Source organism: Phyllobates terribilis, unplaced genomic scaffold (assembly GCF_046119375.1).
Source record: "Phyllobates terribilis strain yellow unplaced genomic scaffold, ASM4611937v1 Scaffold_9__5_contigs__length_417890890, whole genome shotgun sequence".
In the NCBI taxonomy this organism is placed as follows: Eukaryota; Metazoa; Chordata; class Amphibia; order Anura; family Dendrobatidae; genus Phyllobates; species Phyllobates terribilis.
The window spans coordinates 113421297-113448323 of record NW_027362769.1 but is presented as its reverse complement, the minus strand read 5'-3'; the positions used below and the strand labels follow the sequence as shown (position 1 = coordinate 113448323).

The 27027-nt window shown below is 41.9% G+C and overlaps 1 protein-coding gene across 1 annotated transcript in view; it reads right to left on the bottom strand.

The window, feature by feature from the left end:
• SLC25A12 (solute carrier family 25 member 12) overlaps nucleotides 1-26311 on the bottom strand; it is a 223712-nt gene extending 197401 nt beyond the window's left edge. Inside the window, exons 1-2 of the mRNA XM_073646949.1 lie at nucleotides 26162-26311; nucleotides 22609-22656 (exon numbers count right to left, since the gene is read on the bottom strand). Of these exons, the coding sequence (XP_073503050.1) occupies nucleotides 22609-22656; nucleotides 26162-26173 (60 nt within the window). The 5' untranslated portion in view covers nucleotides 26174-26311. The remainder of the gene's footprint in view (nucleotides 1-22608; nucleotides 22657-26161) is intronic.
• Nucleotides 26312-27027: the final 716 nt, after the last annotated feature.

Genomic DNA, 27027 nt, shown 5'->3' with positions numbered 1-27027 from the left:
GCTACAATTTAGGGAATGGTTGCTCACATACAAAAAAAAGCATTTTATAGCTCACCGAAATATATGGGCATAGACTAGACAAGCAGGCAGAAGCTTAAAGGGGTTTTCCAGTACTTTAGATTATTCCCCCCAATGTATCCCCTTACATTGCAGATACTGTCTGTGAGCGGCGGTATCAATGGCCGCTCACAGGCATCACGTGACCCCTGGCTGCAACCGGGTCTGACATCCGGGGGTCACGATCTTCCTGGTTCCATGGTGGATGCTAGGCTGTGGGCGGGGTTACCCCCCGCGTCACACCCGGTGGATGCTGGGTGTGACACGGGGGGTAACCCCGCCCACAACCCAGCAGCCACAGCGGGGACCCCAGCGCTGAGTCATGCCTCACTTGTCGTGATGTCAGCGCGGGGTCACGGGATGCCTGTGAGAGGCCACCGATAGCGCCGCTCACAGGCAGAAAAAGCAACGTAAGGTATTTTCAAAAATCCTTAGGGGCCCCAGGGGGATACATTGGGGGGGGGGGGTAATATATAGTAATGGCCAACTTCTTTAATATAAAAAATAAATACGGTTCAGAAAAATCAATCAAAATTCTTCAGTCTTTACTGCAAACATCTTTAAGATCCCTACAGAAACGAGACCATTGGGAGAACGGGTTCCTAAGTGGAAAATCCAATAGGTTTCCTTACTAAATAGTTTTTATGGATTATCTACTCTTACAGGAGGACAAACCTTCTTCATTCCCTTCACAGAGAAGCAAAGGCTTCTTCCCTTATGCACTTCAGTATAATGGTGCAATACTTGCAGAATCATCAGGGCTGTGGAGTCGGTAAGCCAAACCTCCGACTTCAACTCCGACTCCTCAATTTCCATGACATCGACTCCAACTCAGACTCCACGACTCCGACTCCCTCATACATGGCTCATGTTTAAGTGATAAATTTACTGTAGCACAGATTCATCTCACCTAAAAGTGTAGACCCTTGGATCAGGAATAGGACAGACATTTATAGGACATTTCATAACTTTCCCAAATTCTTAAAAAAAATATTCCCCACAAACTGCATTGAACTACTGTACCCAATTTATTATATATTTTAGGAGTTGGAGTTGGTCCATTTTATACCGACTCGGATTCCGGCTCCACCAAAATGGACACTGACTCCACGACTCCGACTCCACAGCCCTGAGAATCATTGCAGCTTTTTACCCCTAAGTTCTTCCTGAACCTGATTTTCAATAGACCCCTTGTACATTGCACATAAGGAATTCACATACAAAACAAACTACAGTAGTAGAATTACAATTTATGGACTCCTGAAGGCTATATGAGGCATTATTGAAAAATGATTCATACATCTCACGTATGTACATGCGATATGTCAATGAATACAGAAGTTTATATCCCGCATCGATGGACACAAAGTTTTTTTTTTTTTTTATTTAAGCCGTTTTGAAACATATAAAACATCAAAAGAAAAGAAGAAGAAAATAAAACATAAATGCAGTCATGGCTGAAAGTGTTGTTTATTTCCTTTGCGTGTTTTGGAACAACACAAAAACAAAATGAAAAAAAAAAAACAAATTGACATTATTTCAAACAAAAGCCCAAAAATGGGCAGGACACAATTGTTGGCACCCTCAACTTAATATTTGATTGCACACCCTTTGGAATAAATAACTGTAATCAATCGCTTCCTATAACGATTAACAAGCTTCTTAAACCTCTCAACTGGAATTTTGGACCACTCTTCCTTTACAAACTGCTACAGGTCTCTCATATTTGAAGGCGCCGTCTCCCAACAGCAATTTTAACCCTCCGTCACATACAATATCGGTTCTAACGAGTTCACATACAATGTGACTGTCAGGCGCAGGCTAGAAAAATACCTATAATATCTAATGTTTGCAATTTCAGTGCTCTAAACGTGATCAGTGACCTTCATAGGGATGTAATAAAAGAGACTACACATAATCAGGTGCAAAAAAAAACCATTTACTTAACATAAAACTAATAACTCTGAAATACAAACATTTCAAAACTCCCGCCAAATAGTCCCCAGTTCGACTCTGTCAAAAAACTCTACAAAGAAAATTTATGGAAACAAACTTAATTTTAAGGTACCTTAAGTACTATTAAACACATATTCAATCAGAATTAGATCCTGAAGTTTCCCCAGAAAAATGACACTTGCAGAGCAAAGAGCAAGAATTACACATCATTTTTGCATGTGTCAGGCAGATTGCATTATGACATTTGTGACATTCATAATTAGAAAGCCTTCTGATTCCGCTTTCCGTGGTGCAGGTGGTGCATCTCCTTCTTTTGGGAGGTGGTGCAGGTGGTGAATTTTCACTATCATCTTCTGGGCGGAATCTTTTGAGCTGAACTTGAAGGCGAGAGGGGATACCGATTGTTTTCATACTTCTCCTGCGTAGCTCTCCAAGCACTAGTTCATGGGCCAATTTTTTCAGATAGAATCGTCTACGGAGTGGTTCAAGCTTGTTTTCAAGGTAAATGACTTGTGAATTTATACCACCCAAATTCAACATAGCAAAAAATATGACCATTGGCCAGCGTTTGGTGTTTCTGCTGACGTTGAAAGTTGAGCACATCTGATCACCTGTATCAACACCCCCTTTGGTTGCATTATAAAATGTAATTATCTCCGGGTTTTTTTGTGCCTCAGTCCCAGGATCGATGGCATCATCATCATGAAGTGTTGATAGAAGAAGTACAATTTTTTTTTTGCTTGTGGTACATAGGAAACCAAAACCTTTCCATTATGGAATGCAAACGTACTGCTGTACTGTTGTCTCCCTTTCACACTTACAAACTGTGTAGGCAATTCTTTTTTATTTTTTCTTACAGTTCCGACATATGAAAGCTTCGGCATTTTCAGATAATCAATCAGATCACAATTTGAAAACCAATTGTCAGCTGTTATATTGCGACCCGATCCAAATAAGGGCTCAGCCAGTCTTTTTACAACATCACTGGGTTTGTTGCTGACACAGTAAGGACCTTCTGGTTGTTTTCCTGCATAAACTTCCAGGTTGTAAGTCTTACTGGCATCAACAAGGGCATACATTTTTATTCCATATTTGTTAGGCTTTGATGGAATATATTGACAAAAGGCACATTTACCACGAAAACCAGGGAGCATTTCGTCAATAGTGAGATTCTCCCCAGGGCAATAGCTTTTTTTTACAGTTTTCAACAAATTTTTGGAATATATCACGAATTGGAGCAAGTCGGTCATGTGTTTTACGTTTGGTTCGGGTAGTTCTGTCGTCAAACCGAAGGCAACGAATTAGAAGCTTGAATCTGTTTATGGACATAACAAGGCCAAATTTTTCAACTCCATCCCCATCTTTACTCCAAAGTTCCTCCAAACTTTATCTATTTGCCCTATAAGCTCCTGCAAGGTATAATAATCCAAAAAAAGCACGCAGTTCTATTTCATCTGTGGCCTTGATGGTTCTGTTGCAGATGAACTTGTCCTTTATAATGTCTATATATTGGTTGGTATATGTGATAATAGAGTCCAGAATGTCATCTGTGAATAAACTATTCCAGCATTCAACTGCAGTTTTTGCATTACTTGCAGTTCCTATAACTGCAGGAAGGTGAGTAATAATGTTTTGAGGTTCCCTACGTTTTTTCTGGAGTGGCTTCTTGTTCCATTGGGTTTTTTGATCTTTTCCCATATAATAAGATTCTACATCTTCATCCTCATCACTGTCACCATCTTGCTCTGTTTCAGAATCCACTTCACATACTTCCACCTCATCATGAGAATCAATCTCACTTTCCTCTCCTAAATCCTCATTCAGTGTGGGGTCTGCATCATCTAACAGCATGTTTGTTACTTCCTCAACATCAAGGTTTTTTGATAAATTGTACATTTTCCTCTCCATTTCAGCAGATAATCTGAAGCAAGAGAAGGAATATGTGTTAGGGAACTACTGTATATGCCTAGGCAGCACACTTTCTTTTTTAATCTGCCTTATTTCTATGAAATATCCTCACACTTTGTGCTATACATTCATAAAACAAGCTAAATAAACAACTGTGATAAATAAAAACATAAAATACCAACCTTATTGAGTGTGACGTGTTCACATACAATGAGCCTGAGAGATTAGCGCAGTTATATCTGTCCTCCTGAAGCTCTGCAATCCAACTGTGGTATGAGGTTTCACAGAGCTGCTAGAGACAGGAGACTACCTGGAGGGAGGGGATTTCCTCACAATCTGGTGAGGAAGGAGAAATGAAAGTAAAAGAGATGTGCCTGTCAGGCCTATTGTATGTGACGGAGGGTTAATATCTCTTCACAGGTGTTCAATGGGATTTAGATCCGAACTCATTGCTACCACTTCAGAAATCTCCAGCTCTTTGCTTCCATCCATTTCTGGGGGCTTCTTGAAATATGTTTGGGGTCATTGTCCTGCTGGAAGACCCATGACCTAGGACACAAACCCAGCTTTCTGACATTGAGCACTACATTGTGACCCAAAATCCTTTGGTAGTCTTTAGATTTTATGACTCCTTGCACACAGTCAAGCCACCCAGTGTCAGAGGCAGCAAAACAACCCCAAAACATCTTTAAACCTCCACCATATTTGACTGTAAGTACTGTGCTATTTTTTTGTAGGCCTCATTCTGTTTTCAGTAAACAGGTGAATGATGTGCTTTACCAAAAAGCTCCATCTTGGTCTCATCTGTCCACACGCTTTCCCTAGAATGATTTTGGCTTACTCAGGTACATTTTGGTAAACTGCAGTTTAACTTTTTTATTTCTCTGTGTCAGCAGTGGGTCCTCCTGGGTCTCCTGCTACAGTGTTTCATTTCATTCAAATGTCGACAGATAGTTTGCGCTGACATTGATGCACCCTGAGCCTGCAGGGCATCTTGAATTTTTGGAACTTGATTGGCTCTGCTTATCCAACATCCAGACTATCCTGCGTTGCAACCTTTCATAAATTTTTCTCTGCCGCCCATTTCCAGGGAGATTAGCTACACCACCGTGTGTTGTAAACTTCTTGATTATGCTGCGCACCGTGGACAAAGGGACATCAAGATCTCTGGAGATGGATTTGTAACCTTGAGATTGTTGATATTTTTCAACAATTTTGGTTTTCAAGTCTTCAAACAGTTCTCATCTCCTCTTTCTGTTCTCCATGCTTAGTGTGGCACACACAGACACACAATGCAAAGATTGAGTTAACTTCTCCCCTTTCTATCTGATTTCAGTTGTGATTTCCATATTGCCCACACCTGTTCCTTGCCACAGGTGAGTTTGAAAGAGCATCACATGCTTGAAACAAAGTTGTTTACCCACAATTTTGGAAAGATGCCAACAATTTTGTTTGGCCCATTTCTTGGGTTTTTGAGAGAAATTATGTCCAATTTGCCTTTTTTCCCCTCTCTTTTTTGTGTGTTGTTCCACTACACATAAAGGAAATGAAAAATGTGTACAACAAAACATGTGTAATTGCAATAATTTTCTGGGAGAAACACATCATTTTCTGGAACAATTTCAAGGGTGCCAACACTTTTGCCCATGACTGCATAACATTTAAAGAACATTGTTGCTCTACTCTTGCATAATCCCCCACATCTAAATTTGTCTGATTTATAGGCATTCATCAACAAACAAGCTATACAATTAGATGATTCTTCTATCCAATAAAGCGATTTCAAAGATAATCGCCTTCTTTAAGATGTAGATCGTGTTGGACGTAGGGCATCCTTCTCCTACTAATGAGCATAATATTAGTGTAGGCCGAGCGTGCAGACCCCACCACCACCATTTGGCCGCTACTAGGTCATTATTTCACAGGGGGCATTACTTCCTACAACTCTTTCCTGATACCACACTGTAGAACTGAAACATTTTTTTAATATCAGTTTGCACATTGTTAGGTAATATGGTGATGAAAGATTCCCAGGTTTCAAAGAAATCTCTAACTCTCTGCTCTTTGTGTAATGAGACTTCGACCTAATCTATTTTTAATAAATATTACTTTTTTTCAGAAATAATTTTAAAAGGTGGTGGCTGTTCCTGTTATCAAGTGTGTAACGATGGACACAACTTACACATTACTCTATAACAAGGAAATTAAAGAATAACTAAACTATTTTTTATCTAATTATCCTCCAGGTATTACAAAATTCTGAATTTTTTTAATATACTGCATTAACTTAGTTTTCTTCCTTCTCTCCCAAACATTATGCAGCAATGCTGGATTAATTCACAGTTCATGCTCCTTTAGAAGCTCCTTTTAACTGCTGCTCAGCAATATCCATACACTATATTCAAACAGTCTGTGTACGGGACTTTCTCTGTCTGAGCCTCTCTGCTATAAGCTTTGTACACAGACTGAAGACAGTGTAGGGAAAATTCAGGCTGAGAAGAGGTTGTCGGACTAGTGGACAACCCCTTTACGCTTTTTTTCTGAATAATCAATATGATCAATATCAGTCGGAGGACGTCAGGAAACCGAAGGCAGCGTGCGGGAGAAGGAGTGTAGCAAGCCAAGATCCAGCAATACAGAAGTCTTAATGCAATACCAAGACACAAGGATTTGTCTGAGTGAGCATTATATAGGACCGAGCTGATGCACACATGGGATCACACTGGACCATTAGCAAAGCCCGACGTGGAGAACAGCAGAGTCTAGCGGGCCAGGGAGAGTGAAGCAAGGCACGAATCCGGGACTAGTGCATAACATTTACTTAGGCAAGTATATACAAATGGATAACATGGTTAAAAGATTCTTGCTACTGACATGCCTTTAAGAAAGCATGCCTGCAAACAATGCAAGTCAATGGCGGCGAAAACGCCGCGCTTCCGCAAAATAATTGGTAGTGCTGACTATTTTTCTGCAATGATAATCCGCAGCGGAAATTTCCGCAGCATGTGCACAGCACATGCGGATTATCATTGGGGAACATGGCAGGCCTTCTACTAAGCGTTTTTTAAGCGTTTCTGCAGCAAAATTGCCACTGCGGAAATGCTTAAAAAAACGCATAGTGGGCACACAGCCTTAATTGAAGGCAGTTTTTACTTGTGAATTGAAAAGGAAAGGAGGAGAAAGAAGCAAATGACTCTGATAAAATATATTATAAAGTTGTTTATTTTAATATGTATTACATTAGTTTATGAAATAATTAAAATTACTCTTTAAATTTGTAGTTTTGCATATTTTAACAACATATTCTGCAGCGCTTTACAATTCAGACACATTATCATCACTGTCCCCATTGGGGCTCACAATCTAAATTCCCTATCAGTATGTCTTTGAAGTGTGAGAGGAAACCCACGCAAACACGGGGAGAACATACAAACTCCTTGCAGATGTTGTCCTTAGTGAGATTTGAACCCAGGACCCCAGCACTCCAAGGCTGCAGTGCTAACCACTGAGCCAACGTGCCGCCCCTAAATTGCATGGACTGTACCACTGAAGTACTCCACAGTAAAACGCTTATCAAAGTTACTGATGATGATTACACAGATCATGTCACAGTAATAATGAAGAAGATAACAGTTGAGCCCCCTGACTGTATACTTAGAATATATGAGTTTATTTAGGCTAATACAGAGAGAAAGATAATCTCAGTGTCCTCTCAGCAGCCAGATAGGTTATTGGATCTAGTGGATCCTGTGATGCACAATGGGATTTATAGCAGAGCATAGAGGAAGAAAATACAGAGTGAAATCGGCAAAGTAGTGTGGAGGCTGAATAAAAGAAAGGGAAGGTTGATCAGCAGAGAAGAAAATATACCATGTATTAGAGAAGTGCAGAGTGTGGGGAAGATAGTGCAGATAGTGACCTGGGCACAAATAAAGAAATTGGGGATGGGGTTAGAACAGTCAATATAGTAAGAAGGAATAGAGGTGCAGAGAGATACATAAAATGCATGTACACTAATGCCAGAAGCCTCACCAACAAAATGGAGGAATTAGAATTAATTTTGTTGGAAAATAATTATGACATGGTAGGGATATCTGAGACGTGGCTGGACGAGAGCCATAACTGGGCAGTTAATTTACAGGTCTATAGTCTGTTCAGAAATGACCGTACAAACAAGCGAGGGGGGCGGTGTTTATATGTAAAATCATCCTTAAAACCCATCTCGCGGGAGGATATATGTGAATCTAATGAAAATGTAGAGTCCCTGTGGGTGGAGATAAGGGGAGGGGGAAAAATAATAAATTACTGATAGGGGTTTGTTATAAATCTCCAAAAATAATGGAAGCAGCGGAGAATATCCTCATAAAGCAAATAGATGAAGCAGCGACTCAAGGAGAAGTCATTATTATGGGAGACTTCAACTACCCTGAAATACATTGGGGGACAGAAACCTGTAGTTCAAGCAAAGGTAATAGGTTTTTGACAACTATGAGAGACAATTACCTTTCACAACTGGTTCAGGACCCAATAAGAAGGGGGGCACTGCTAGACCTAATATTAACCAATAGGCCAGACCGCATATCAAATATACGAGTTGGGGGTCACTTGGGTAATAGTGATCACAAAATAATAAGTTTTCATGTATCCTTTAATAAGATGTGTAGTAGAGGGGTTACAAGGACACTAAACTTCAGGAAGGCAAATTTCCAACGGTTGAGAGATGACAGGGACAATATCCTGAGACATAAAACTACACAAAGCTAATGGGAGACATTTATTAACATCCTGAATAGGACCTGTGCACAATATATACCCTATGGGAATAAACATGCTAGAATTAGGAGGAAACCACTATGGCTAAATAGAGCTGTAAGGGGAGCAATAAGTGACAAAAAGAAAGCATTTAGAGAACTAAAGCAAGTAGGTAGTGATGAGGCATTAAATAAATACAGAAAATTAAATAAATTCTGTAAAAACCAAATCAAGGCAGCAAAGAATGAGACAGAGAGACGCATTGCCAGAGAAAGTAAAAATAATCCCAAAATATTCTTTAACTACATAAATAGAAAAAAACTAAAAAATGATAGTGTTGGCCCCCTTAAAAATAGTCTGGGTGAAATGGTGGATGAGGATGAGGAAAAAGCCAATATGCTAAATGATTTTTTTTCAGCTGTATTTACACAAGAAAATCGCGTGACAGAAAACATGATTAGTCATAACAAAAATTATACATTAAATGTCACTTGCTTAACCCAGCAGGAAGTATGGCGGCGTCTAAAAATCACTAAAGTTGACAAATCCCCGGGCCCGGATGGGATACACCCGCGAGTACTGCAGGAATTAAGTAACGTCATAGATAGACCATTATTTTTAATCTTTAAAGATTTCATAATAACAGGGTCTGTACCACAGGACTGGCGTATAGCAAATGTGGAGCCAATATTCAAAAAGGGGACAAAAACCGAACTTGGAAATTATAGGCCAGTAAGCTTAACCTCTACTGTGGGTAAAATCCTGGAGGGTTTCCTAAGAGATGCTATACTAGAGTATCTGAAGAAGAATAACCTCATGAACCAATATCAGCATGGGTTTATGAGGGACCGTTCCAGTCAAACTAACCTGATCAGCTTTTATGAAGAGGTAAGTTCCGGACTGGACCAAGGAAATGCAGTGGATGTTGTGTATATGGACCTTTCAAAAGCTTTTGATACGGTTCCACACAAAAAGTTGATACATAAAATGAGAACAATGGGGATTGTTACGCTCGCGCCCGGACTGACTGGCGTGAGCGTGATTAGTGATCCCACAGTACCATGAACCGAGGAGTGTCTGGAGTGGCGTAACTAAGTATCAACCCGATCCGACCAAGGTCGCACGACGGCTTAGTCGACTCCGTGGACCAAGGAGGAACCGAGCAGAGGGACCAGGTGCGACTCCAGGTCAGACCCCGGTCACAGTTGTTGACCCCCACCGGGGAATGCATGAATAGGCAGGTTAGACTGGCATACAGGCAGGTGGGTATTGGCAAGTACGGCTGGTATGCAGACAGGTGGGTACTGGCAAGTACGGCTGGTATGCAGACAGGTGGGTACTGGCAAGCACGGCTGGTATGCAGACAGGTGGGCACTGGCAAGTACAGCTGGTATGCAGACAGGGAGATACTGACAAGCACGGCTGGTATGCAGACAGGGAGGTACTAGCAGGTTGGAGCGCAGGCTGGATAGGGTCCAGTACAGACTGGGAGACAGGTACAGAGCCGCAGATGCGGTAGACAAGCAGAGTAAAGCGAAACCGCCGGAGCGGAGGACAAGGCAGAGCAGAGAGGAACTGCTGGTGCAGTGAGCAAGCAGAGCGGAGCGAAAACCGCAGGTGCGGAGGGCAAGGCAGAGCAGAGCGGAACCGCCGGAGCGGTGGACAAGGCAGAGCAGAGAGAAACCGCAGATGCAGTGGACAAGGCAAAGCAGAGCGGAACCGCCGGAGCGGTGGGCAAGGCAGAACAGAGAGAAGCCGCCGGAGCGGTGGGCAAGGCAGAGCAGAGGGATTCCGCCGGAGCGGTGGGCAAGTCAGAGCAGAGAGAAACCGCCGGAGCGGTGGGTAAGGCAGAGCAGAGGGAAGCCGCCGGAGCGGTGGGCAAGTCAGAGTGGAGAGAAACCGCCGGAGCGGTGGGCAAGACAGAGCGGAGCGAAACCGCAGGTGCGGTGGACAAGGCAGAGAAGACAGGGCTCTGTTCACATGGAACAGACAGGAAAATGCAGGAAGATGGCTAGAACACAGGAGGAAGATACGGAGGAAGGGAAAAGGGACAAGCAGAACCAGATACACACAAGGTACTTCACATGAAGTAGCGAGTGGACACAAAACTCACAAATAGAAGTACAGAGACAACGAGTTGGAGTTAGGTGCAGGTTCAGATACTGCAGGAAAAGGGAAGGTACGGACATCGAGACAAACAGGTAACAGGCTAGGATACAGTTCAGACAGGAACTGCTACTGCAATGAGTTACAAGAACGAGCCTGGGTATACAGCCCCCAGAGTGGCAGGAACAGACTAGAAGTCAGAGATAACAGGTCTGGGAATGCAGCCCCCAGAATGGCGGAGACAGACTAGAAAAAGGACAGGACCTGGCAATTCAGTAGCAAAGACTAACTGAGTGAAGGTGTTGCTCAGGCATCTCCTACTGGGTGAAGGGGATATAAATATCCAGTGACTCACAGCAATAGGCTGGAGACGCATTAGGGGTGCGCCCACAGCAGCTATAAGAATCAGGAAGTTACCGGGCCGCCGCCCTAAACAGTCAGTCAAGAGACATGCACATAGCATGAACTGGAGCAAGGTTTGTAGGCTGGACTGACAGGTAAGATTGCGATCTTGCATAGTGGGAGGTGGTGCACTATGCAAGCACGCCGCCAGGGATGTTACAGGGATAGGGGAAAATATATGTATGTGGGTTAAGAATTGGCTCAGTGATAGGAAACAAAGGGTGGTTATTAATGGAAAACACTCAGACTGGGTCTCAGTTAACAGTGGGGTACCACAGGGGTCAGTATTGGGCCCCCTTCTTTTTAACATATTTATTAATGTCCTTGTAGGGGGCATACAGAGTAATATTTCAATATTTGCAGATGACACTAAACTTTGCAGGGTAATCAATACAGAGGAGGACAATTATATACTACAGGAGGATCTATGTAAACTGGAAGCTTGGGCTGATAAATGGCAAATGAGCTTTTATGGGGATAAATGTAAGGTAATGCACTTGGGCAGAGGAAATAAAATGTATAATTATATGCTTAATTGTAAAACACTGGGCAAAACTGTAACTGAAAAAGACCTGGGTGTATTGGTGAACGACAAGCTCACGTTTAGTGGCCAGTGTCAGGCAGCTGCTGCAAAGGCAAATAAAATAATGGGATGCATTAAAAGAGGCATATATGCTCATGAGGAGAACATAATTTTACCTCTATACAAGTCACTAGTGCGACCACACTTAGAATACTGTGTACAGTTCTGGTCTTCAGTGTATAAGAAAGACATAGCTGAAGTAGAGCGGGTGCAGAGAAGAGCGACCAAGGTTATTAGAGGACTGGGGGGTCTGCAATACCAAGACAGGTTATTACACTTGGGGTTATTTCGTTTGGAAAAACGAAGGCTTAGGGGTGATCTTATTACTATGTACAAGTATATGAGGGGACAGTACAAAAACCTTTCTACTGATCTTTTTACTCTGAGGCCTGAGACGGGGACAAGGGGGCATCTTCTACGTCTGGAGGAAAGAAGGTTTAATCATAATCACAGACGCGGATTCTTTACTGTAAGAGCAGTGAGACTATGGAACTCTCTGCCGCATGATGTTGTAATGAGTGATTCACTATTAAAATTTAAGAAGGGCATGGATGCCTTTCTTGAAAAGTATAATATTACAGGTTATATATACTACATTCCTTGATAGGGCGTTGATCCAGGGAACTAGTCTGATTGTCGTATGGTGTCGGGAAGGAATTTTTTTCCCCAATGTGGAGCTTAGTGTTTGCCACATGGTTTTTTTTTGCCTTCCTCTGGATCAACATGTTAGGCTATGGGTTGAACTAGATGGACTTAGTCTTCCTTCAACCTTAAAAACTATGTTACTATGTTAATACGGAAGGGGGGATGCTTCTTTACAAACTCCCAGAGCAAGAAATTGATTAACCACCTAACGTCACCAGGACTTTCAACTTATAGGAAGCTCCTCTTCTCTCATCCACTCTTATTAGAAGTAATGTCTGTTAGGAAGTGAGGTTCTGTTCTTCCACCTGGGAATGAACCTGGTCCAATGCTATGCTATTCTGGTCGCAGGCACCACCATTGTCCTGATCCTGGAGGCTTAGCTACTACGTGTGGAGGGAAACTGTCTCAATCTTATGGAGCATTGCGTTCTGGCGCTGTGTCTCTCACTGATTTCCCCTGTTGCCAGGCAATACAGGGCACTGCTGTGTCTGACACTAGGCAATGGAATGGTGGGATTATGTCGAGTCTGCTGTGCTAGCTACTAGCAGGGAGTGGCTGTCTGGGGATAATTTTGAGGTATTCAGCAACTGATAATTAGGCGGGCTATTTAACCCTGCTCCCTGCTCAGTCATGTGCTGTTTATTGCAGTTCCTATGTGCTGTGGAGGTGAGTGGTGCCAGCAGTGTGTTGCTATCTTTTCAGGGGTTTTCTCATTTTCTCTTCTGGTTACACTTCCTGGGGTTCTTGCAGAGGTACTCACCTGGTTGTTGACTAGGGACTGGCCGCGTCACCAGACGCCAGCAATCCGGCGACAATGGACCTGGGAAGGGCTCGGCCAAACTCCTCCTTCCATTTACTGGGAGCTGGGTGAAGAGTATTCCTGGCCCTTAAGGGCTCGCCTAGCTGGGCAGCTTGTGCCAAGTGTGTCTGTGGCTGCACGTTTGGTGCCAGTCTTGCTGGCTCTCTCTGCCTAGTGCATAACAATGCCGTTATTATTGTCTGGCAACCCCCCAAAAAATGCCTAATGTAGCAGTTATCAACTTCAAGACACTGGATGCCCCTTATATTTAAGAAACCATTATGGTTACATATTGATTGTCTTAATGCCCATAGTGCTATACAAATCCTTTCAGTCCTGGTCTCTAGCAAGACTCTGTATAATAGAGAGACCCCCAAATGTAAGATAATGCCCATCGTGAGCTGCAGCATAGAAAGAGTTACGACATTTAAATGACATTTAAAGACCATTCACTGAAATGTCAAAGACACCCCCCCCCAGACCCACAACCAACAGGTCACACGACACAACATTTGTAACTATTATTAAGAGTCAATTCTGCACAATTTATACAGTCATGTTCCTATTTTGCTTCTATGGAAGTCATATATGATATTCCAAAATTGTCAGGCATTTACCAGGGACATAACTGTAGGGGATGCAGGAGTTGAAGTCGTATTTTGACTTGAATCGTGGGGAGCTAAAAAGAGCCCATATGAGAAGAACAATACTACTAAAGAAAACCTAATAGTAGGATTTAGACCTGAAAAGTGTTAGAAGTGCTGTATCAGCCTCCTAATGATGTTTGTAACGATGTCTTTATTATATCTGTTTAAGTATTTGCTGAAAAAATGAAGTTTAAAAAAGAGTTACCGGGAAATATTTTTTGTTAACAATGTGCCTAAGCACTAACAGGCAGGGGGTTGCTACCTACCAGCCTGTCGTGCCCAGCGCCAATCTCTGCTGGCAGAGAGCCGTCACCGACCACTACTGCCGGCAATTTATCGCCTTCCGCTGATGTGATTTCGAAGGAGCAGCGGCTTCTCTTCTGCTCTGTTGACGAGCCATGACTGCTGACATCATGTTGATTGACAGCTGGCTCCCCGCTGCCTAAATGCGGGGAGCCAACTGTCAATCAGAATGACGGCAGCAGTCAGACCCCATTGACAGAGCAGCCTGGAAGAAAAAGAAAGTAGAAAAAAATCCAGCACCGGAAAAAATTATAAAAAGTAGAAACTTTATTTAGACCATATCAGAATAAAAATTGTCACACATAAGACATGAATAAACAAAAATTAAAAAAAAGGTTACCTATGATTAAGGACACATCTGTCCGAAACACGTAAGGTTATTTTATTTCACCCATCTTTTCCCATTTTTGTTTATTCTTGTCACATATTATTCTGATATGGTCTAAATAAAGTTTCTACTTTTTATAATTTTTTTCCATTGCTGGATTTTTTCTACTTTTTTGTGGTTCCACAGCCAGGTTGTTGACCAAGCATCTTTTTCCATGCATCGACAAGCCCATTCCGGTATTGATGACAATGATGGTGAGCTGATATCTTCCCTCCTTTTTTTTTATATATACGGAAGAAGAAGAGCCTTTCTGTTGACATGGAGCAGCAAAATTGCCGGCAGGAGCTTTGTGCCGGTGCCGGGTACAACAGAAAGGTGGAAACCTACAAAGAACAGGGAGTATAACAGCCAAAAGTAAAATGGAAATCTTTATTGAAGACATACAAACAGTAAAAAATACATAAAAAGAGGATGTCAGACAGAGGGCTAAAGCTGCACAGAGAGCCCCAATGTAATCAATATAATGGTAACCTGCCAGGAAACATGCCAAGAGGAAAACTCCAGGGGGAAATCCAACAGAAAAGCATGCATGTTAGTAAGCAGGAGGATCCAAAGACCTATAATAATAAATAGTGGAATGAATTCCTACAGATAATGCACTAGATCCATATATTAGAATAATCAAATGGTCAATGACACATAGAAAGGACAGGAAAATCCTAATTGGGAAAAAAACGAAAGTGTAATATGAAATTGCTACACTAGAGCATCCTTAAGTAGATATAACGAACTGGTCAATGAAACGTAAGACAGATAGAAGAAATCCTAAGTAGGAGTAAAATCAAAAGGGGATAAGAATTGCCTGATATAGTAATTTCAAAATGCATAGCTTAATCAAAAGGGGTAAGCCTGGTGTGGTAATCATCCTAGAAGAACAACCCTGACGCACGTTTTGAATGCAGCATCTTCCGAAGGGCAAGAGAAGAATAATCCTGATGGCAGATTCTCTTCAATAATGAACTTCTTCCTAAATACTCCACCAAAGCTTGAGAAAGGTCTTGTTGTATTGAGATGAAAAGTCACCACATAGGCTAAATAGAATCTGTATTTTTTGCACCTCATGTATCTATCTATTTGTCTCTCTATCGACTATCTAATTCTAATCAATATATCATTTATTCATCTATTTAATATCTAAGTAGATCGGTCACCTAATTTCACAATATAAACTGCATAAGTTAATAAAGGAGCACTTAAAAGTTTTTAACCTCTTAATATATTGCAGTCATCATATTATATAGCTCTGTATATTTTACAACTGCTCATTTTGCCTTTCTACCCACTTAATTCTTCTCTTTTCTCTGCTCTATGTATAAACAGGAACATTTATCATTTCTCTCTTCACCTCTTGACCCAGTTGCTCCCTCCTCTCCCTGCCATTGACTTTTGCAGTGACTTATGACTCATACAGGGAAAATTTACCTCCTGTTTCTACATAGAGCATAGAAGGATTCAGCTAGTCAGTTTTTAATCATGTGATGTCATAGAACTAATGGAAAAGAGAAGAATTAGCTGGGTAGAAAGGCAAAATGAGCAATTGTAAGTGCACAGTGCTATACAATATGATGACTGCACTATACAGTATTAAGAGGATAAAAATTTTGATGGGAGGAGGAGGAGTGCTTCTTTAAATAGGCCTCTTAGACCTGATGAGACTGCTGTAATTATTTTGAAAAGCCATCCCACAATTGCTGTCAAATTCTTTTTGAATGTTTCCCTGAAGAATATTAAAATAAGCATTTTAAATGCCCAGCTCTTTTTTTGTTTTTATCATAGGATTATACAGCCATTCTGTCATATATTTTCACTCACAGTAAGTACCCCAGCCTTATCAGGTCTAACAGATCTATTCAATATTGCATGCAGCTTATACTGTTAAATCTGCTGACCGATCTTCTTTAATCTATCCATCGCCTATTTTATATAAAGCAGATGCCCTATCAATTTATTCAATGTCATCTTCAAAGAAATCCAAAAGACTAAAAGAGAACGTCTACTGCCAAGAAAAATTGGACGCGTCACAAATAGAACAATGTGTGATATAGTAAAGAGCTATTGTAACACACTCACACTGCAATTAGTCTATAATCCTTAGAAGCTTTATAGTAAATAAATCAGTTATTTCCGTGTGTTTGGGTCGCTGATCTGTCCATCCACCATTCCTACAGTCCTGGCTTGATTTCCAATGAAGCTTTATAATGATACAACATTCAATCGACCTTCTTTAGGAGGAGGGAGAACTATTGGGAGAATCAGGTTACAAAAGACCTCTAAGGTATGTGGGCCAGCACCACGCTGTACTATGTAAGTGGTGAAACCGGTTAATAACATGTTACTGCATGAGAGAGTGTTAATAAACCTAGGTGACTGATGCCATGGAAATGACTGGAATTTACTAACGGATTGAAACAGACACCATTAGATCAAGATCTAGAAATATAAAATCTGTGACACTTTTACAAATGAACCCTTTGGGAGAATTAGCAGTTTATGCACATATGTGCTGACTAGTGGGCTTCACCCTATGTGCTTAGTAAAACAACCCCTTTAAGAAAACAAAAACAGAATTAGATGTCCTATATACAGAAAAAGAAAAATTATCAATCATCAATCAAAAGGGACCATGAAATATCAAGGTACCAGAGTACTCTGGCTATATACTACAATATATATATTATTATACACTGCTCAAAAAAATAAAGGGAACACTGAAATAACACATCCTAGATCTGAATGAATGAAATATGCTCATTGAATACTTTGTTCTGTACAAAGTTGAATGTGCTGACAACAAAATCACACAACAATCATCAATGGAAATCAAATTTATTAACCAATGGAGGCCTGGATTTTGAGTCACCCCCAAAATTAAAGTGGAAAAACACACTACAGGCTGATCCAACTTTGATGTAATGTCCTTAAAACAAGTCAAAATGAGGCTCAGTATTGTGTGTGGCCTCCACGTGCCTGTATGACCTCCCTACAATGCCTGGGCATGCTCCTGATGAGGTTGCAGATGGTCTCCTGTGGGATCTCCTCCCAGACCTGGACTAAAGCATCCGCCAACTCCTGGACAGTCTTGTTGTGCAACGTGACATTGGTGGATGGAGAGAGACATGATGTCCCAGATGTGCTCAATCGGATTCAGGTCTGGGGAACGGGCGGGCCAGTCCAAAGCATCAATGCCTTCATCTTGCAGGAACTGCTGACACACTCCAGCCACATGAGGTCTGGCATTGTCCTGCATTAGGAGGAACCCAGGGCCAACCGCACCAGCATATGGTCTCACAAGGGGTCTGAGGATCTCATCTCGGTACCTAATGGCAGTCAGGCTACCTCCGGCGAGCACATGGAGGGCTGTGCGGCCCTCTAAAGAAATGCCACCCCCACCATTACTGACCCACTGCCAAACTAGTCATGCTGAAGGATGTTGCAGGCAGCAGATCGCTCTCCACGGCGTCTCCAGACTCTGTCACGTCTGTCACATGTGCTCAGTGTGAACCTGCTTTCATCTGTGAAGAGCACAGGGCGCCAGTGGTGACTTTGCCGATCCTGGTGTTCTGTGGCAAATGCCAAGCGTCCTGCATGGTGTTGGGCGGTGAGCACAACCCTCATCTGTGGACGTCGGGCCCTCATTCCACCCTCATGGAGTCGGTTTCTAACCGTTTGTGCAGACACATGCACATTTGTGGCCTGCTGGAGGTCATTTTGCAGGGCTCCTGTCAGTGCTCCTCCTGTTCCTCCTTGCACAAAGGCGGAGGTAGCGGTCCTGCTGCTGGGTTAATGCCCTCCTACGGCCCCCTCTACTTCTGCTGGTGTACTGGCCTGTCTCCTGGTAGCGCCTCCAGCCTCTGGTCACTATGCTGACAGACACAGCAAACCTTCTTGCCACAGCTCGCATTGATGTGCCATCCTGGATGAGCTGCACTACCTGAGCAACTTCTGTGGGTTTTAGAGTCCGTCTCATGCTACCACGAGTGTGAAAGCACAACCAACATTCAAAAGTGACCAAAACATCAGCCAGAAAGCATTGGTGCTGAGATGTGGTCTGTGGTCCCCACCTGCAGAACCACTCCTTTATTGAGAGTGTCTTGATAATTGCCAATAATTTCCATCTATTGTCTATTCCATTTGTACAACAGCATGTGAAATTGATTGTCAATCAGTGTTGCGTCCTAAGTGGACAGTTTGATTTCACAGAAGTTTGATTTACTTGGAGTTATATTCTGTTGTTTAAGTGTTCCCTTTATTTTTTTGAGCAGTGTATATAAAAGCATTTTGTGGGTAATAGATTGTTAAGACAAAAAGGGATGGGATATCAATAATATAATATATTAAAGGGGTTGTCCGGCCTTAGGCTGTAAGTCTGCAGTTACTCTATGTGATGCAGACTTGTGAATCCTCACTTTGTGCACACTGTGCGCTGCCAGGACACTCAGATGCTGGTGTAGAGAGCGGGCAGTTATGTAATCACAAGTATGCGATTTGCATACTTCCAGCCACATTTCAACTAGACTTGTCCGGCTTTGCTCAATACACTTGCATTCAGTGAGGCCACGCACGTCTAGTCAGCATGTGACCGTATGTATGCGGTCCCAGCACTGGAGAATGATGAAAGAGCACAGTGCGTGGGTGGAATGAGGATTCACAAGTCTGCAGTCACATGGAGTGACTGCAGACTTGTAGCCTAAGGCCGGACAACTCATTTAAAACAAAAACACAATTAGATGGTCTATATACAGAAAAATAAAAATTACATCAATAAAGAAGGAAAAGGGTTTACTAATATACGAAAACGCCTATTATAAACAAACTAATGCTATGTGCCCACGTAGCAGATTTGACGCAGAGCGTTTTTGCCTCTCTCTTGGCAGAAAAAAACGCATGCAGATTTACATGCGTTTTTTCTGCCAGAGAGAAGCGTTTTTACATGCATTTTCGCATGCGCTTTTTCAAGCAGTTTTCGAAGCGATTTTAGCATCACTTGGAAAAGTGCTTGACAAGTTGGTCACACTATATAAATCCATGCAACCGGCATGGATTTATATAGTGTGACCAAGTAATAGTTAAAAAAAAGAATAAGAATGGTAAAAAATAAAAAAAAAAAAGATTATACTCACCTTCCGGTGTCTTCCCGGTGTCATCTCTGCTGCGTCCGGTCTCTTGCATTGCTTGCGGTGGTGTGAAGGACCTGCAGTGACGTCTTTGAGTCATGTGATGGGTCACATGACTCAGTGATGTCATGGCAGGTCCTTCACAACAGCGCAAACATTGCAAGAGACCGGACGGCGTGGACAAAACACCGGGAGGACACGGGAAGGAGAGTATAAACTTTATTTTTTATTTTAAATTCTTTTTTTTACAGATTCTATGGTACCCAGGTCTGGATGAGAGTCTCCTCTCCTCCAGACTTGGGTACCATCCGCACATTAGAACGCGCCAATTACGCAAGTACAGATGCAGTCTTGCGGAATTGGCGCGTTCTAATGGAAGTCAATGGCGGCGATTACGCTGCGTGTCCGCAAAATTAATGGACATGCTGCGTATTTTTGAGCACAGCATAAACGCTGCGGAAAAATATGCAACATGGGCATTGAAAGTGCGGAATTGCATTGGAGACCATGGGGAAGGTTTACCAAGCGTTTCCGCTGCGGAATTTCCGCAGCGTAAACGCTTGAAAAACGCATCGTGGGCACACAGCCATATGCATACTACTTTAACAAATGAAGAGCATGTTATAGTCATCATCCATGGGCTTTGTTGTAGAACGGTACACTGCACAATCTAATAGAAACATTAAAAATACAGCAAACAACAAAAGAGATTTCCATAATAAAAAAAAAAAATAAAAAATATCACAAATCAAAACAGCCTCTACAAATGTTTTTTTTTTTCATGTTGATTCTTTGGCTCTCATCTATTAAAATTGAAAAGGAAAAGTGTCAAATCAAAGCTGATCTTCGATAGGCTGCTATGGACAATGAGGTCACTTTTCCTCCAAGACATATTTAATACATAGTGTTCTAAGTAGTTATGCAGAAGTCAGTAAGTTTTCTTAAATCTGATATCAAACATGTTAGTAATGTCATATGGGAATGCGAAAATTGCGACTCCTAAAATCTTCAAAACAAAAAGTATTTTACTTTGACTACAATGGGAAGAGATCTCTATATCAGACCCGGGCAAAGTGCGGCCCACGGACCACATCCGGCCCTCTGGCTGTTCCACTCCGGCCCGTGGACCATGACAGCTGAAGTGCTGAAAATAGTGGCCCATGGGCTGCATCATGCTCTCGCCTGCCGCCAGATGTTACCACTATGCACATCCATAGCCGCCGGCTCCTTCTTCCACCAATCAGCATTTGTGACTGAGACAGCAGACGTGATGACGTCATTAAATCGCGTCTGCGATATGGAACGTCTGTGCTCCGGAGACTGTAGCAGAATGCCAGGGGAACAAGAAGGAGGTATATGTTGTTGTTTTTTTCATATGTGTGCATGTATATAGGAGAACTATGTGGCGGCTCATACTGTATATAGGAGGCTATGTGGGGCTCAAGCTGTATATAGAGGGGCTATGTGAGGGCTCATGTTACATATACAGAGGCAATGTGGGAGGGTCAAACTGTATATAGGAGGCTATGTGAGGGCTCTTATTGTATATAGGAGGCTATGTGGGGCTCATGCTGTATATAGAGGGGCTATGTGAGGGCTCATGTTACATATACAGAGGCAATGTGGGAGGGTCATACTGTATATAGGAGGCTATGTGAGGGCTCTTATTGTATATAGGGGGTTATGTGTGGGTTCATACTGTATATAGGAGGCTATGTGGCTCTCATACTGTATTAAGGGGGCTATGTGAGGGCTCTTATTGTATATAGGGGGTTATGTGTGGGTTCATACTGTATATAGGAGGCTATGTGGCTCTCATACTGTATTAAGGGGGCTATGTGAGGGCTCTTATTGTATATAGGGGGTTATGTGTGGGTTCATACTGTATATAGGAGGCTATGTGGCTCTCATACTGTATTAAGGGGGCTATGTGAGGGCTCATTCTTTATATAGAAGGGCCATGTGGGGGCTCATGTTGCATATAGAGAGGCTATGTGTGAGGGTCATACTGTATATAGGAGGCTATGTGAGGGCTCTTATTGTATATAGAGGGTTATGTGTAGGTTCATACTGTATACAGAGGGCTATGTGGGAGTTCATGTTGTGTATAGAGATTGCTATGGGGGCTGTTACTGTATACAGAGGGCTATGTGGGAGTTCATGTTGTATATAGAGAGGCTATGTGGATGCTCATACTGTATACAGGGAGCTATGTGGGAGTTCATGTTGTATATAGAGAGGCTATGTGGGGGCTCATACTGTATATAGGTGGTTATGTGAGGGCTCGGGAAAATTAATTGCACACCCATGCTCTATATGCACTAATTCAACTCTCCAATGAAAATGGAGATTACATTTTTTCTTGTGTTAGTGGGTTTCAGGCATCCCCTAATTTGACACTTATGAAATCTCTGACATTGTTTATTTGTGCACTAAAAAAACCCTTTAATTGCACAGAGCAAGTAAAAAATACAAACCAAAATACACTGCCCTCCAGGGGATGTCACCTTGCCATACAATACAGGACTAATTACTAATAAGGTTCTTTTACTAGACACAGACAGTAATATACGGACACATCAGGGGTCATATAATACCAATAGATACCAATGGGATTTTTATACAGTGTATAAGTTTTTACAACAAATGGACAAACTTAGAAGTATAGAGAAAGCATACTGTGAACACCGCCTTATTGTCCGAGCACCATGGCCAGCACGGAAAACTATAACCATCGATCTCTCATACACAACTCGTACAGTATGTAACAGAAAATACGACGACTTTCTAACGCAGTCTCACTTATCAGTTTATCGTCATACTTATGTTTTAATTAAACCAATATTGTATAAACTTTAGAGGAGATCATTCAAATATTTACCCATAATAACAAAGAGATTGCTATAAACATAATTAATTATAATGAAAACATTGAACCATTGTCTTACCTTAAGAAAGATAGTCTTCAATTCATTGGGATCAGCTCGTTTGGTAAACTGCAATATAACACAAATAAACAAGTTATTTTTTGGGGGGTACTCCTTTAATAACCCTTTATTAGCTTGTAAATCTGCCGGACTGAGAGGATGACTAAAGATGGAGACAAAATGGTATACAGAGTACTATATGGCAAATCAGTGGGTTTGGATAAGAAGAGACACCACAACGTAAACCCTACAGACCCCATTTTAGAGAAAGGGGTCTGTTGAGTGATTTTGGTGTGTGTCATGTATGGGGTCTGGTACTGCTGTTATTTTTATATTTGTGATCCTACAATGAAAGAGAAGTGAGAAGAGCCTTATAGGGGTTTCAACAACTATTCAATGTCATAGGAGCTGCTCTGCAGGATCGTGGAGCAGCCACTACACAGTGAAGCTAGTCGAATCCATACACGGTTTATATCTCGCCTCTGGTGAAGCTGGTAACAGCTTACTGGTAGGGGTGCCAGGTGTCGGACCGATCTGATGTTGATGACCTATCCTTGGAATAGGTCATCAGTACAAAAGTAGAAGAACAGCCCTTTAATTCTGTCTTGGACAGTAATTGCAAACCCCTTTAAATGGCAGCGAGCAAGAAAAATATTTTATTTTTCAAAAGATTACAGATTTCCATTGGTCGGTGACTCTTTAGAGTAATGACAGAAGCAATGGGAAGTTCTTTATACATCAGAGTTTCCCTTTAAGGGCTCATACCCATATGAGAAAAAAAGGTCAGTTTTCTGGACCGAAAAAAAACGGACGAGTGTCATGCAATTTTTACACCTAGCATCTGTATGACATCCGTATGCAGTGTGTTTTTTTTCTCTGCAACTATTATTCTACAATCATTTACAGTGTTGTATGCTACAGAATGGTAATGTATCTGTAAAAATCGGATGGCATACGGATGGTCAGCACGCTGTCCGTTTTTTCTCGCACCCATTGACTTGCATTGGCGAGTCTCGTTTGATATACGCAGCATGCTGCGATTTTTTTCTCAGTCCGATTTCAGCTGAAAAAAAAAAATAAATAAAATCGCAGATGAGATGTGCCTCATAGAATAACATTGGTCAGAGTGCAATCCGAATTTTTTATCGGATTGCACTCGTCCGCTTTTCTCGCAAGTGAGTATGAGCCCTTAGGGTTGGTCCAGATTGTGGATTTTCCCATTTGCTTTGCGAATCACAATGAACATCTATAGCATAAAATTGACGGAACATCCTCAACATGTGGATGAAATTAAAACAACATTGGTACTGTAATACACCGAAAACGGTCTGTCCGGAAAATCCAGAAAGAAAATCTGCAGAACATCTTACCTGTGTGAACTGGGTAAATGCAGATAATGTGCATTTTATGCAAAATTTCAGTTGGGAAAACACGCAGCGTAACACAGTTCGCACCAGTTAAGTTGAAATTTTAAAAATCTTTTCTACATATTGTATTAATTTTTCATACCTAAATTGACCTGCGGTGCAGATTTAAAAAAGCAGCAACATGTCGATTCTTTGTGCAGAATTCACTTAACACTTTGTAATAAATTGGGTGAAATTTTCAACAAAATCTGCAGCAAAATTTTGATGCAGAAACATTGTAGATAGACTGCGGAGAATTAAATCCACTGTGTGGAGGAACTTTGAGGCCATGTTCTCATGTAGCGTAAATGCTTTATATTTTTCCACCGCAGCGTTTAACTGACCAAGCAAAGCAGATGATGTGAAAACTGGGGCCCACTGTGCGTTTAAAGACGCTGTCGAATTGTGCATTTTTCTCTATAGGATTTTTTATGGGGGAGGTAGGGTTTAAAAAAAAAAACACATGTAAAAAATGCAATAATCAAAAAAGAATGTTATTGTGTATTTTGTCATGCAGATAAAAAGCAGCAGGAAAAAAATCAGCATTTGCGCTATGTGTGAATACAGACTAAGGCCATGTTCACACATTCAGTATTTTACATCAGTGTTTGTAAGCCAAAACCAGGAGTGGGTGATAAATGCAGAAGTGGTGACGTGTTTCTATTATACTTTCCCTCTGATTGTTCACTCATGGTTTTTGCTTACAAATACTGATGTAAGGATGAATTCCCATGACGAAGATTGTGTTACAGAAATGTGTATTTTTGCAACTGAAAATTGATTCCATTTTTTCTCAACTGGGTTGTTTTAGGTGAAAAGGACATTTGCAGAAACTTCCACAACACAAACTGCAGCAAATATATAATATGAGAACATAAAATAAGGCTACGTTACCGCAAAGAGCTTTTTGGTGAGTTTTTGATATTGCAGATTTTCTGCAACATTTCTGCACTTATTAAATAAAATAGGTTACTTACATTTTTTTTTTCAAAAATATGCATAAAAAAAACTCATCGTGGAAACTTAGCCTTAGGCCACGGCCCCACTATCAGTATTTGGTCAGTATTCAGTCAGTATTTATTCTCAGGAGTGGGAGACAAAACCAGGTGAGAAACAATCAGTTGAAAAGTATAATAGTAACAAGTCACCAATTCTGCATTTATCACCCACTCCTGGTTTTGTCTCCCACTCCTGAGAAAAAAATACTGACTGAAAACTGAACAAATACTGATAGTGGGACCGTGGCCTTAGTCTTCCTGTAGAGTTTTTTCTTGTACCATTTTTATTTTTCACTTCTAAAAAGAATCATGAATTTCATGTGTTTTTTTTTTTGTCAGACAAGTTTTATTTTATGCTTTTTCTACAAAGAAGCCTATGAGAGAACACATTATTGAAAACAAATCACCATAGTCAGTGCATTCACATACTACTTTTGGAAAAAATAAGTGTCAAGAAGAAAAAAAGGTGCAAAAAAAAAAAACAGGAAAAAAGTTAACAAACTGCACAGGTTTGTAATACATTTTGCAATAATTTATTATTAATTGCTTTTTAGATATATGTCCTTTTCTCCTACTATTTATTTTCAGGCTATGACCTGCAGTACAAAATAACATTTCTGATACATTGTTTAAAAAAATAATAACTCATCATCACAGTTACATGATAAAGATAAATAAAAAAAATACATTTTCCTTAGACTATACAGAATAGAAATGGCTATTTTTGGTGCCATATTTGGAAGAATCAGCTATCAGGTGGCATAAAGTAACATCTCCACAGGTCTATGGGCAGCTGCACACAGGATCACAGGCTGCGCTGCAGAAGCCCCCCTGCTCCTGGCACAGATCGGGCAGCACACAGATCGGGCAGCACACAGATCGGGCAGCACACAGATCGGGCAGCACACAGATCGGGCAGCACACAGATCGGGCACCAGCCTGTGCACTAAGCAGTGGGCAGGTAGGACACATAGAAGCAAGCACTGGATCATGACAGCACAAAGCAGCGATGTGCAGGGCCCAGCACTGCGCCCCCACTCAGCACCACACAGGACTGCATGCACTGCGCCCCCACGGGCAGGAGGCTTCTGCCATTGTGGCAGCTGGGCTAGGGGAAGAGGCAAAGCACGGAGAAGCAATTATGCAATAAGAGCAGCTAGTCGGAGTCACCTTGAGCGCCATGCTGAGGCTGTGTGATGTCAGAGCTGGTGAAGGCGCGCTCCCGGGAGCTCGGGGCCGCGCGTCCTGGCTGCTGCTGCCCCCTCTGCTGCCGCCTGCTCCTGGCACTGCTGCTCGGGAAGGTGTCTCCTCTGCACACTGCCCCTCCTCACAGCCCGGCCAGAATGGGCAGTTTATTTATATGTGCATATGGAGGAGAGAGGCCACTCATTGTGTCACTCAGGGCTAGGGTTACATCTCCTCCAGGAACAGCACAGGACTGACACTGGTCAGCTGGACTCATAGCACTGGCTGGGTTCACTTACTTTAATAAAAGGGATACTGACAAAACTTTTCCATTCGCATCCCTGATACAGGGGGCAGTGTCATGTAGTATCTGATACAGGGGGCAGTGTCATGTAGTATCTGATACAGGGGGCAGTGTCATGTAGTATCTGATACAGGGGGCAGTGTCATGTAGTATCTGATACAGGGGGCAGTGTCATGTAGTATCTGATACAGGGGGTAGTGTCATGTAGTATCTGATACAGGAGGTAGTGTCATGTAGTATCTGATACAGGGAGTAGTGTCATGTAGTATCTGATACAGGGGGTAGTGTCATGTAGTATCTGATACAGGGGGCAGTGTCATGTAGTATCTGATACAGGGGGCAGTGTCATGTAGTATCTGATACAGGGGGCAGTGTCATGTAGTATCTGATACAGGAGGTAGTGTCATGTAGTATCTGATACAGGGGGCAGTGTCATGTAGTATCTGATACAGGGGGCAGTGTCATGTAGTATCTGATACAGGGGGTAGTGTCATGTAGTATCTGATACAGGGGGTAGTGTCATGTAGTATCTGATACAGGGGGTAGT